This window comes from Streptopelia decaocto, assembly GCF_964273445.1.
Source record: "Streptopelia decaocto genome assembly, chromosome: 5".
In the NCBI taxonomy this organism is placed as follows: Eukaryota; Metazoa; Chordata; class Aves; order Columbiformes; family Columbidae; genus Streptopelia; species Streptopelia decaocto.
Genome location: NC_138659.1, coordinates 56,540,314 through 56,553,495, shown reverse-complemented (window position 1 = coordinate 56,553,495; position 13,182 = coordinate 56,540,314). Strand labels below are relative to the sequence as shown.

The 13,182-nt window shown below is 36.3% G+C and overlaps 1 protein-coding gene across 1 annotated transcript in view; it reads left to right on the top strand.

Annotated features, from left to right (window-relative positions):
* Positions 1–11,533, top strand: part of KNDC1 (kinase non-catalytic C-lobe domain containing 1) — a gene marked incomplete at both ends in the record, with an annotated part of 63,539 nt that extends 52,006 nt beyond the window's left edge. The window contains 13 exons of the mRNA XM_082053834.1: positions 3,299–3,392; positions 3,519–3,616; positions 3,926–4,137; positions 5,475–5,588; positions 5,994–6,141; positions 6,393–6,572; positions 7,603–7,818; positions 8,096–8,178; positions 9,395–9,545; positions 9,965–10,087; positions 10,190–10,249; positions 10,881–11,038; positions 11,302–11,533. Of these exons, the coding sequence (XP_081909960.1) occupies positions 3,299–3,392; positions 3,519–3,616; positions 3,926–4,137; positions 5,475–5,588; positions 5,994–6,141; positions 6,393–6,572; positions 7,603–7,818; positions 8,096–8,178; positions 9,395–9,545; positions 9,965–10,087; positions 10,190–10,249; positions 10,881–11,038; positions 11,302–11,533 (1,869 nt within the window). The remainder of the gene's footprint in view (positions 1–3,298; positions 3,393–3,518; positions 3,617–3,925; positions 4,138–5,474; positions 5,589–5,993; positions 6,142–6,392; positions 6,573–7,602; positions 7,819–8,095; positions 8,179–9,394; positions 9,546–9,964; positions 10,088–10,189; positions 10,250–10,880; positions 11,039–11,301) is intronic.
* Between the last annotated feature and the right edge of the window lie 1,649 nt (positions 11,534–13,182).

Here is a 13,182-nt window from a genome sequence, read left to right as displayed (position 1 = left end):
GGTGGCACTTTCAAATGTCATAAAAATAATTAATGCTTTACTGTGCAAGTGCTTATCAGATAGTTCATTGTTGTTCTTGAAGTCAGCAAAGGTTAATCCACATTTAGAAAAATAAGTCCTTAGGCAAGTGTGTATATGTCCTCTGCCTCACATCACCTCTAGCCCAGGAGCTGCTGATTTTGCACCCTCAAACAGAGCACGTCCAGGCAAACCAAACCAAGTCCTTGCAGCAGAGCAAGAAGGGAAGGCAGCTACCAGGGCTGCCATTTCTTCAGGGGGTGTCCAAGTCTGCCCTCACAATGAGAAGAGCTTTTTTTCTGTAGTCTGACAAGCTGGCTTCAGTTCTCTTGCTGGCACAAGCCTTCACCCTTGGCCTTTGCCCTTTTCTCCTGTGCCTGCACTAGGTTTTAATTATCCCCTAGATTTCATAAGCTACTTCTAATAGCCTCCACCAAACTTCGGTGCACCCAGCCTGTGAGTAGGACATTTCTAGTGAAGGTTTTGCATGTTCTGGCCACAGTTTTCCCTTTCCCATTCCTTTTCTCTTTTCCTTTCCCTTCTGCCAATATTCTGCATCCTTTGGTGGAGCAACCCTTCTGCATAAAAAATTTATTCCTCGAGGACAGATTGGAATTTGCAATTTTCCCAAGTAAGGAAAGTCCATGGCTTGGACAAGTGTACTCTACGCTGGGTTAAGAACTGGCTGGAGGGCCGGGCCCAGAGAGTGCTGGTGAATGGGGCTGCATCTAGCTGGCAGCCAGTCACTAGTGGTGTTCCCCAGGGGTCAGTGTTGGGTCCAGTCCTATTTAACATCTTTATTGACGATTTAGATGAAGGGATTGAGACCATCATCAGCAAATTTGCTGATGACACCAAGTTGGGAGGGAGTGTCGACCCGCTGGAAGGCAGGAGGGCTCTGCAGAGGGATCTGGATAGACTGGAAAAATGGGCTGATTCCAATGGGATGAAGTTCAATAAGGCCAAGTGCCGGGTGCTGCACTTTGGTCACAACAACCCCCTGCAGCGCTACAGGCTGGGCGCAGAGTGGCTGGAGAGCAGTCAGACAGAAAGGGACCTGGGGGTACTAATTGACAGGAAGCTCAATATGAGCCATCAGTGTGCCCAGGTGGCCAAAAAGGCCAATGGTATCCTGTCCTGTATCAAAAATAGCGTGGTCAGCAGGACAAGGGAAGTGATCCTTCCCCTGTACTCTGCATTGGTGAGGCCACACCTGGAGTATTGTGTTCAGTTCTGGGCCCCTCAGTTCAGGAAAGACATTGAAGTGCTGGAGCGAGTCCAGAGAAGAGCAACAAGACTGGTGAAGGGACTTGAGCATAAGACCTATGGGGAGAGGCTGAGGGAGCTGGGGTTGTTTAGTCTAGAGAAGAGGAGGCTTAGAGGTGACCTCATCACTCTCTATAACTACCTGAAGGGAAGTTATAGCCAGGTGGGGATTGGTCTCTTCTCCCAGGCAGTTAGCAATAGGACAAGGGGGCATGGGCTTCAACTCTGCCAGGGGAAATTTAGGCTGGATATTAGAAAGAAATTCTTTACAGAGAGAGTGGTCAGGCATTGGAATGGCCTGCCCAGGGAGGTGGTGGACTCGCCGTCCCTGGAGGTTTTTAAACTGAGATTGGACATGGCACTTAGTGCCATGATCTAATAAACGGACTAGAGTTGGACCAAGGGTTGGACTCGATGATCTCTGAGGTCTTTTCCAACCCAGTCGATTCTGTGATTCTGTGATTACTTTGTTCCCTAGACTGAGGGATATTCTATACAAAAGTGTCCTGACAAATTAAATGTTCTTCAGAGGGAGCAGAAAAATTGAATGTGTAGCTTCATAAAAAATGTTTATATTCTAGACCTACCTAAAATAAAAGATGTTGTGGAATATATTAGAAGTTTGCTACAGACTTAATTGCTACTCACATGAAGTTATTCAGAAAACAAACCACTCCTGTCCATCAGATTCTGAACATCAAGAAACAACTGCTCTTTCTGATTCCCTTTCTGTGTTCATAGTCCCTTAATCAACTTGGTTTCACTTTAATTGATGAAGCAAAAACTGACCTTTAGGTAAAAGCAAGCAGTTTCCAATTCAGAATCTGGGTAATAACTTTTCTGTGCTTTCTATATTCTTTATGTAATGCCTAAGTAGCGGTAAATCTTTTAAAAATCCACAGGGCTTTTGTGACTTTCTGCTAATGAACTATGTTGTTAAACCTTTTGAGCTTTTCTGAAAAACAGTGACAGGTTTTTCTCAAACTCAAATTAATTTCTGGTAAGTCCATCCTATTAAAGCTAACCTATTTACCAATCTGTTGTTTGATATGTTAGCTCTGAGCTATGTGTTTTCTGATCACTGTGCTTGTGGGAGTTCTGTCTGCTGCATTCAGTGAACTTACTCCATTTAAAATGCTGTTTCATGTAACTGGGTCAGTGGCAGTTAGCTCAGCATCCAAGTGCAAAAGCCACCACATTTATAAAACACAGCACAAATTATGTTTGTTGTTTCATAATAAATCAGAAGCTGAACCCAAAGTAGATGGCCCATTTTCATTGGTTGGTAAACTAATGAAACCTTTGATATGCAAACAAATATAAATGTTTACATTAAATTTTATATTAATTGTGAAAAGCCCTATATACTTTGATTTCTATCCATTGCTTAAGTTCTATAATTCGGTAGAAATTTAGTTTTATTTTTTCAATTGTGTAAAATGCATAAATATAAAATATGTAAGTTTAACTTCAAAACTGACCTGTCCTTTATTTATAGAGCACCTATCCTGTCTGCTTTGTGACCTGGTTGTATAAAATAATGTAATTATACTTGTATGGCAAACATTGCTTTCAGTCAGACTTTCAGTTCTGGGGGTCAGCTGCTTAACCGAGCGTTTCTGGAGTACGAACTGATTTTAGAAGCCATCACTTTTAATTCTGGATGACTTCTGAGTGTAACTTTTAAAAAACTATTAGGTTAGTGCCGTATAACTAAAGGCATATTTAAATGGATTCAGATGTGGTCCCATCATACACAAACCAGCTCCAGTTCTTAATCTGTAGAACTGTGGCATAACTAATGCTTTTCTGGGGACAGGTGATGACTGCTGTAACTTGCCTATGAGAACAGTTGTTAAAGGTATTTTTTCCTGGTTAATACCATATTCTTATCTGTCTGGATGTTCTTTTTTTTTTTTTTTCCATACAAAATAATTCTCTTCTGTTACTTCTGTTTTCCTATGAGAACCTTACACTTACTATTCTAATCAGAATCCTTTTTCTCATTAAATAGGAACTAGAACAATTGCTAATGATGGAGACAAAAAATTACAGAAAGACCATAAAGTTTTACCAGAAACTATTGCAGAAAGAAAGAAGCAGCAAAGGTAAGAGTACAGCATCTTGCCAGTATTGAAGTGGGTATGTACTACTTTTAAGGATTTTTTTCTGTAAGTCAGAGTCATTGAAGTTCTTACATTGAAGTTCTTACACTGTGTGTTTTAAATTGAAAGGTCCTGAAACTAAATCTGTGTTGCCCAAATTGAGAGTACAGCTGCAGGAGATGAAATCAAAAGTGCAATTTCTTGAACTCGTGAAGAAATGTGTGCAGGCAAGTCAGACTTTGTTGTGCTTTTGTTTCTTTTGTCATTTCATTGATGCATCAGTGTAGTTGGCTGCTCAGGTCAGTATATGAAATGTGAAATGTTTTGTGTCAAAGTGCCAAATTAAGTAGGATCTAAATGAATGATTTAAATAAATATAATTTCTATTAGTAATTGCTGCTAGCATTGTTTAAAAAGGAAAAAAAAAAAGCAATTGTGTGAAATGTGGTTTGGCTTTGAGTTGACTGCCTTTTGTGTGGATTTTCCTCTTTATTTCCCTACGTTTTATTTTTACATGGTTTTGCATCTTTGAGCAGATCATGTATGCAGAGCAGTGGGGTGTGGAATCCTGTGTGCTGCCTACAGTCATTCATAACGGGAGAACTGACACCGTGGATGTGGCACCTACGGATGATTCATCATTGTTTCTTTATTATAACACAGAGAAACACCAACATAATAATCAAAATGGAATAAAAGTTCTGCAGGCTGGTACACCGCTTGGTTTAATGGCTTATTTATATTCTAGGTATAGTATATTTTGCACATCCTTAATTGAGAGTGGGTTGAGGCATAGTTGCTAATTCAGGAAAAAATAGTCTCTGTGATAAATCCTAGTTATTCGATGTTGCAGAAAATCTTCTCCCTTATATTAAGTTTAATGTTATTTCTGTGAACTCTTATTTAAGGAAATGGGCATGGAAATGGCAAAAGATAAGAAATAAGCCAAACTGCTGAGTTTGGATTTGACTAAAACTCGATGCATTTGATAATAAATCAAAACCTAATAAATTTAAACTTTTTTATCCTGTACTTATTTGAGGTTTTGCTCTGATAGTTGCCATGGAATCAAGGTTTTATGTTACTGCCAGGAATATTACAATTCTTGAGAACATATAATTTGATATTTCATATTAATAGGGTCTGGATGTGAAAACATATAGTTTGTTTTACAGATTATTGCCCCAGTCCTTGGGATTGATCAAGATACAGGCTTATCTCATGGCTTAGAAGGGGACAAAGATGTCCTTTAGCCTTCAGCTAAGGTGAAGGCAGTGTTGGTTTAAGGTACCTGAGCCATGGTAGTATGAAGGATGGAAAGTGCCTGAGAGACTCCATCAGACCTGTGCCACTGCAGAGGGAGCAACTTCCTCCCAGCTGCTTCTCCCAGCTCATCCTGACTCAGAGACCCAGTTATTTATCCTGAGTGCTGCTTTTCCTGGTAGTTAATATTTTGCACGAAGTAAACAAATTGTTTTGAATCAGAGCTTCCACATTCATCAAGCCCAAATTTTAATGGTAGCTGTAAGCCGTCAGGGAGACGTGAAAATTGACCGGTGTTAAGACCCTGAGAGTGTGTGTTTATAAATATATATGTGTGTGTATAAAAAAAATATAAACTGCATTGATTTTTAGCACATGTATAACAAGCATATTCTGGTGTTAAAGCAACTACTGCTGTAATTAGAGCTACAGGAAATATTTTCTTGATTAAAGTATCTACTTTTTACGTTGCTATTGTAATAGAAGTATTTTAAACCAACATTAATTGAGATTATAAAAAAAAATTAAATATGTTCTTTCACAGTATTTAGAATGTAACTTCTGATAACAGAAATGTCAATATGGTTCTTCACAAAATTGCAAATAGATAAACTTTTTTTTAAACAAATTATGTTTTCAGTGTTGGCAATCACAAGATTTGGTGTGTAAAAATAAAAAAGAATCAAGGATTAAGTAGAGCTTGAGAATTTAGAATCCCTATTAATTCTTGATGTTTTGAGGATTTTTTTTTGCTCTTGCTATACTCTGATGCAAGAAGAAAATGTGTTCTTGCTTGTCTGAAGTTTTTCTTGTGCTTCACAGAAATGCATTTTTAGAAGGTTATGTACAGCAGTTTCTCTACACATTTCGCTATTTCTGCACACAAGAAGAATTTTTGCAGTTTCTTCTTGATAGGATCAGCAGGACTTTATCCAGGTATAGTAATTTCCTGTGAAAAATATTATCAAAGTACAATTGACTTTCCTCCTAATACTTGTTTCTGAAAATAACTACTTAATTAAATTGAATTTTGATGTTGGTTTTTGTAAGACTCTCTTGACAAGTGAGAATGAAACTAGAGCAAGAGCAATATTTGACAATGTACTTACTTATTTTTTTCTTCTGAATTCTGAGTCTTACTTTTGCCAGTTGTTTAGTGAGGGGTTGTAAGTACAACCACAGCTTTGGTTCCATAGAGCCATGGATTCTAGAGACATGAAGCTTAATAATTTAGGATAGTACAGTTAATACCAATAATACTCTTGGTTTTTTCAGCACTTAGTTTTGAATTGGAATGGGATATCAATTTTTGTGAAAAAAGTGCCTTTTTCTTCTTACCAGTGCAAGCCTGGATCCTTCCACAGCACTTACCAAAATATGTAACCGCAGTTTCTACATCCTGCAGGCTTGGATTGAAGACTGCTACAGTGTAGACTTTGCAACAAATACTGATCTTTTGTGTACCCTAAAAGATTTTATTTCTTCCAAGGTAAGTCAGAATTACAGTAGAAGTTTTAAGAAAAAAAATCAGTCTAAGTCAGTTATGGTGTGTGTAAGATTGTTACTACCAAAAAAATGTCCTAATTAGAATTAGAATAAAGGAAAAAAATGTTGTCTTTGTCAGCTGCATTCGATATATCTAGTTTTGGACAGACATGAATCTCACAGCGATATTGTGTTTTCCTTATAATTTATGGGAAATTTAGTTCAATATTCTGTTAAAGTGTTTTGCAATTGCAGGTTGTTCCATTAAATGGCTATGGTGAGCACTTGTTGTCATTACTTGAGGATGCTTCTGCCAGGAAGAGTGGCAGTGCTCATCAGTGCGTAAGCATGGACAAGTGTGAAGATGAGAGTGAGGAGGACAGAAAAACATTACATTCTCTATGTAAAAAGCTCTCAGAAGATGTTTCCAGAAAGGCATGTCTTCAGACTGCAGTAAAATTTATGTACCTGCATTTTAAATTTTCTTTTGAAAGTATCTAAGGCATAAACTATAACTGTGGAAGTCCTCTTAAGCCTTAATTGTGCCCTGTCAGCTGTTTCAGTAACAATAGATCAGATAATCAAAATTCTGAGTTGAGCTCTTCATCCTTGATACTAGTATGTGTCTCATAGTTGCTAGGAAACCTTTTGCCCCTTGTCAAACATTAGTACTTTTTATTAGGCATATATATTTTTAAGTCTATAAATATAGGAAAACAGGCAGTGAGGGGTTTCCTGCTAGAACTTCAAAGCTTGTAGCAAAAACATTTGAACTTTTGTCTGTATTTACTGATTCATACAGTGTCCTAGTGAAAAGTAACCCCAGAAGCTGGAGCATACTGTAGGCTTTTCCTGAAAAAAAGATCTCTCTACAGAGTGACCAAAATGACATGTGGAAGTCAAATGTATTGATAACGTGCAAGTTGACTTTAGAATCAGCCTCCTGATAAAGGTGGAGAATTCCATGGGGTATACTGGGGATTAAACTTATAAAGGGCAAGCGGACTAGAGAAACATGGACTTCTTTTGTTGTCACTGCATCATAATGATACTGGAAAATAAAAGGGAAAACAATGGAAAACCAAGTATTTATTTGGAAAGGGATGTTTGATTCTAAGCAAAAGGAGTGCAAGAAATAGAGCTAGTAAGAAGTATAAAATATAGGACTTCAGAATAGAAACTATTTTATGGCAGCAAGCTTGAATACACAGGGGTTTTTTTAAATACCAGTGATTGAGATCTGGCAGCCTTCTACTCAGACTCATTGACTGTGCATACCATATTAACTTAAAATAGCAATGTTGAATAAAGGAATTCATGTCTGGGTTAGCCTTAAAGATTAGCTGAAGAGTTTTGCATCCACAAAGGTGTTTCTCTAACAAAACATTCCAGAAAGTTAAATCAAGGGGACATGTAATATTTGCTTCAGAGCAGTCAAAGCTTTACATATTTTTTTTGTCTACAGAACTTTAACTGGAAACTTTCCAAAGGTATGAGACCAATCGCACAATATCAGAGAGAGCGACTGTACACTATTTCATCAGTTTTGCCAAAGCCATGCTATAACAGTTTTACAGAAGAATTCCCAGGCTCCCTTGCTAAAGCAGATGAAGTGGGACCATATCTCTTAATAGAATACAGTGTGCAACAGCTTTGTTGTCAGCTGACGTTACTGCAACAGGTACAAAAGTCTAGGTTTACTTCAAAGTACAGATAATATTGAGCTTCTTACTTTATACTCAGCTTCCTTTCTCTAGCATTTCCCAACCCTGTTTCAAGCTTATTTCATAAGGCTTTTAATTTTTTCTTGAAATCTTTACAGTAAAATTTAGACTGGTTAATTCTATTCTTGGAGCGGGGAGGGGCAAGGGGGTGGAAAACCTCTGTCATTTTTATCCCTGAGCATTTCAAAAGAACTGCTACATCTAACAAGAGATGTATTTCCTCTTTTTGTTTAGGAAGTATTTCATAAATGTCATCCTGTACACTTTCTAAATTCAAGAGCACTTGGTGTTAAAGACAAATGTGTTGCTGTCCAAAAGTAAGTTGCTTATTTTAAATGCCCTTCTATTCTGTTGGTGCACAGTAATTTACTGTGTTACACCTTTAGTAAGTCCAGGAAGAGAAAAACATTTTAAAAACTTAATATATATTATTTTTGCCAGACTAGATAGTCTGTTTATAAAAAATTTTGAATTTCAGGAGATTTTCTCTGAAATCTAAAGTGGGTCAGGCCAAAATATTTATGAAGACTTGTGTTGAGGGGATTGCTTCAAAGTTTTCATTTTTGACGGAAAAAAAATTGAATGGTTTCTGAAACAGATTCCTTGATCATGTATATGTGTATGTATATCAAATCTCAAAGACCATTATGGTGTCACAGAATAGCTGAGGTTGGAAGAGATCCCTCAAGATCATGTAGCCCAATGCCCCTGCCTTTAGCAAGGTCAGCTGGAGCAGGTTGCCCAGTACCATGTGCATCTGGGTTCTGAATATGGATGGAGACTCCACAACCTCTCTGTGCAATGTTTATTTTGTACTGTTAGGCAGATGAAGTATCAGTATTCACAAACACATAAGAATTTTCCTATAGTTATTAGAGTGGTTACCAACCTATTTAAATTACTTGCTCAACAGTAATTAATGTTTTCATCCAGCCACATGGACCTAATTATATTTGATTATGGTCTAGCTACCACATACTCAGTGGGTTCAGCTAGCTTCTAATTAGTGCTTGTTAATTGCACTACCTGTAGTAGACTTCTCTGTGTAAAGATAGGGAATGAACATCTAAAGCAGATCATATTTCACAGATTGTTAAATGGCAGAGGCTAAATCAGCTGGTTTATACTGATTCGGGGTTCAGGCACAGAAAACAAACTGTGTGGTACCATTAGATATCAGGCTCAATTTCTTATGTAACTGCAGTTTTTAATGAGTTTGTATTTCTGGCTGTTGTTTTGTGTCAGACTGCATGGTTTGTTTTATTTAGTAACAAATGGTGAAGGTGTCTCTATGTACAGAAATGTATACTGCATATGCTTGTCTTGTAATCATATAATTATCTCGTAAGTATAAGGAAGAAAAAATAACGTAGCTCATTACATACTTCGTAAAATATTATAAAATCAAGACTGAAAGAGCTGAAAAATGATTTCAAATGGTTAGAAGTTGGCATCTTCACAATCAAGATTTTCTTTGAAAATCCAAAGTCAGCATGAATTATTTTTGTCTTTTTTTCCCCATTCTCCCCATAGAGCTGTTTCTACTGAGACAGTTTCACTCAAAGTCTGTAATCTGTTTCTGTCGAAGTGTGTACAAGACCAGTACCTTCTACAGTTATTAAGAAATGCAGACAATATCAGCACCTGGGTTGCTGCTGAAATTGTAACATGTCACACATCTAAGGTTTGTCACTGTTTTATTGTATTACTAATTATAAAATGGTTATTTGTTGTTACTGTTTATTAGTTGCAATGTAAAAAAGCTGCAAGAAATATTTTGAAATATACCTATGAGTAGGCAGTTAACAATACGTTTTTTTTGTCACAAGGGGAGCATCTGGGATGTCTTGGATATTTGTAGTAGCAGGTGTCAAAACCTAATAGAATGTAAGAAATGGGTTGCCTGAAGAGATGTCAGACTTTAATGACACCTTGGTGACAGGAAAGAGAAAACTTTGTGTTGGAGAGAAATGTTACTACCGTCAACAATTTTGATAACACAGTCAAAAAGGAAATGCATTTATTCTTCCTTCTCATTTAACTTTATTATGTAGATTTATGCAGATTTACTATATATAACTATATAGTATATTTTTTTTTCAGCTGCAGGTGAGCTTATTATCAAAATTTCTTCTTATAGCAAAATGCTGCTATGAACAAAGAAATTTTGCTACTGCGATGCAAATTCTAGCAGGCTTGGAAAATCTTATTGTACGACAGTTACCAGTAAGTTTGAGACTCTGTTCTGTAACTGCTTTGCTTATCATAGTCTTGTTTCAATATGGACATTGATGTGAAAAACAAAAATATATTTTGTTTTATTGTAAGGCCTGGAAAATTTTGCCTGCAAAAGTAGCTGAAATAATGGAGGAACTCAAGGCTGTTGAGGTACAGTATGAAGTCTTTAATGTAAAAATACTTCGGGGCTGGAGAATATGCAAGATCTGCTTAAATGGGTGACTCTGCAGGATGAAAGCTATAATTATTACTTTGTATATGAAGGAGAGTTTAATTTGATTTAAGACTTTTGACCCTTAATCTGAGATTTTACAGTACTTTTCATATCAGTATTTCTTGAAAATGTTTGCTGTGTGACTATCAAGAAAGAAATTTCAAAGCAAGCTGGAACATTAGATACACTTTTTCTGATTATTTCTGTAAGAGCTTTGTGGCTGTAATCTGTTTTGGAAAATTTGAAATGTTTATTACAGGCATTCTTTTCTTTATCTATACAATTTTAAATTGTAGACTGAATTTCTAAAATGTAATTTTGGATGAGATTTAGCACTGTTAAAATTATGTATGAAGTATCTTTTGATTAAAGTTACTTTCTTTACTTGTATACTTTTAAATGTTTGGCACCAGATTAGTTCATAGTGTTATCTTCAACTTCAGTGCTAAAAATTAAAATTCATGACAAATAAATACGTAGTGCTAAATAAATGGAGTTAGGAACTTCTTGTAAAACCTGCCCCAATATACTTACTGTGATATTTATCTGTGTGTATTTTTACACTAGGTGTTTTTAAAAAGCGACAGCCTGTGCTTGATGGAAGGAGAAAGATTCAAAACACTTCCAACAATTCCATCAGCCCACGTTTTGGCTATGCACGTCCAACAGCTTGAAACTGGAGGATTCACAATGACAAATGGAGCTCACAAGTGGACTAAACTTAGGTAATTATTTTAATGATGTGTGTCACCTAACTGTTTAAAATTGAGTATTGTCTAGTGGGGTAATGAAATCTAATTCAACATTTCACAGCATTTTAAATAGTTTCAGTCATTTTGACATCTAACTGAAGAGACATGCCATAGAAGAGGGTAGTCAGTGCCTTTGAAATAGCCTTTAAAGTTTGTTTGGGGCTTTTTTGTTTTGTTTGGTTGGTTTTAATCATCAGCAAAGCAAACTAATATTTTCTACCATATTCTCTTTCAAGAAATATTGCAAAAGTTGTGAGCCAAGTTCATGCATTTCAAGAGAATCCTTATACATATGCACCAGATTTCAAGCTGCAGTCTTACCTCACACAAAGAATAACTCATTTTAAAGATGCAGACATTTCTGCCTTGGCAGCTGACAACTGTGCCAACTTCCATCAGATACCAGCAGACAAACATTCACGAAAAATTCAGGACACACTGCGCAGAATGAAGGCAACATTTCAGTAATTATTTACATTTCATCTGTTCTATTTCAAGTGTAGATTGTAAAACTGGATTCAGTTGACTTCATCTCTTGGACCAATACCCAAGCAAATACTTAAGAGACTTAAAATTCTATCTCAAGTTGAAATGATTGTATTTCTTAGCATGGAATTATAAAATGCTGACTAATGACATTTGATTTCCTAGCAACTGAATGACAGATCAAAAGAATAAAAATAAAGATAAAAGTAAAGAGAGATTATAGATGAAAAGGATGATTCATTTTGTCACTCTTCTTTAGCATAAGAAAATAATTAGCCTAAAAGCAAATATCAAAAAATACCATGGAAATAAGTTAAAATTACAGCTTCTATTGCAAATTTGGCCTAGGAGAGTTTGGAGTATAGTTCATTAAATGTTGAATGTATTTTTATATAAATGTAATACACTTTTACCCTGTCACAGTGTGCATATAATTCAGGGACACAGATCTTCTGCTGTCTTTTGACTGTTGATGTCTCTTGATTTTATGTTGTGTATTATGAAAACTATAATTGACTTGTAATAATGGGCCATCTTTTTCATCAAAAATACTGAGGAAGGAGAGGAATGCCATGCTGCATTCCTTTTTTTTTTTGTTTTGATTTTAATGTCATTGGTCCAGCCTGTTTCCAAATGAAAGTAAGATCTGAATCTAAATATTACCACTTTGTTGCTCTGCTTCCGCCCTCATGGCCTTGTGAAAACAATAAGCAAGGAATTGCTTTTCTTTCTGTATTTGGCACAAGAATCACATTGCGAATTTGTGTACGTATGTATGTGTGCACATTTGATTATGGCTTTTGCTCCTGAGGTTGCTTTTGTAGATCACAGTGCTCCAGCAGCATTGAACAGGAGATAACAGTGTGAAATTTAGATCTGCATCTTGTAAAACTTCGGTGCTAACCTATTTATAGAGCTTATACTTACAAGACCTTCTAAATGGCAATGAAATGTGATGCAATTGCTTGAAAGTTTGTTGAGCTACACGGGTTTATGCAAGGCCAAAATGTTAAAGCTAAAAATTAGTTACAAACTCTAGTATTTCTACCGGAGGGGACAATGTTAGTATGGGAAGAGAAGTGGGCAAGGGCAAGAAACAGCTAAAATTAACTCTGTCCTGAAAGTGATTTGCTAGAACTATGTTTAAAAAATTTTTTTAAAAAGGTGTTTTGAGGGATGTGGGGAGCAGATGTGAACTAACTGTCTTGGCATGTTTTAGTGATGGAGAAGGATAATGATGTAAGAAATGGGAATGTGCACATGTCTAGTATTTCGCAAATTGTACTATTGTATCTGACAGAAATGCATGTGCACATGTTAAATTGTAGCTTTTTCAATGTTTAAGAGGAAAGCTTCTCTTTTTCTCTTGTCAATAATGGCAATATATACATCAAAGGCCACCTGCTCCTCATCTTTCTCAGTCAAACACGAGGTACGTCCATGTTTTCCATTTAATACCTCGGTTACTTTTTCGTACTAATATATTAATACCAGACTAACTTTTGTGCTCTTGTTGATTTAAACAGTGGAGAACTCAGTCCTCAACAGGGTTTTCTTGCATTTGTTCTACTTTTAAGATGATTGATTTTGTTATTTACCATATGTAGGTTTAGCATGTCATTAATTGTAGT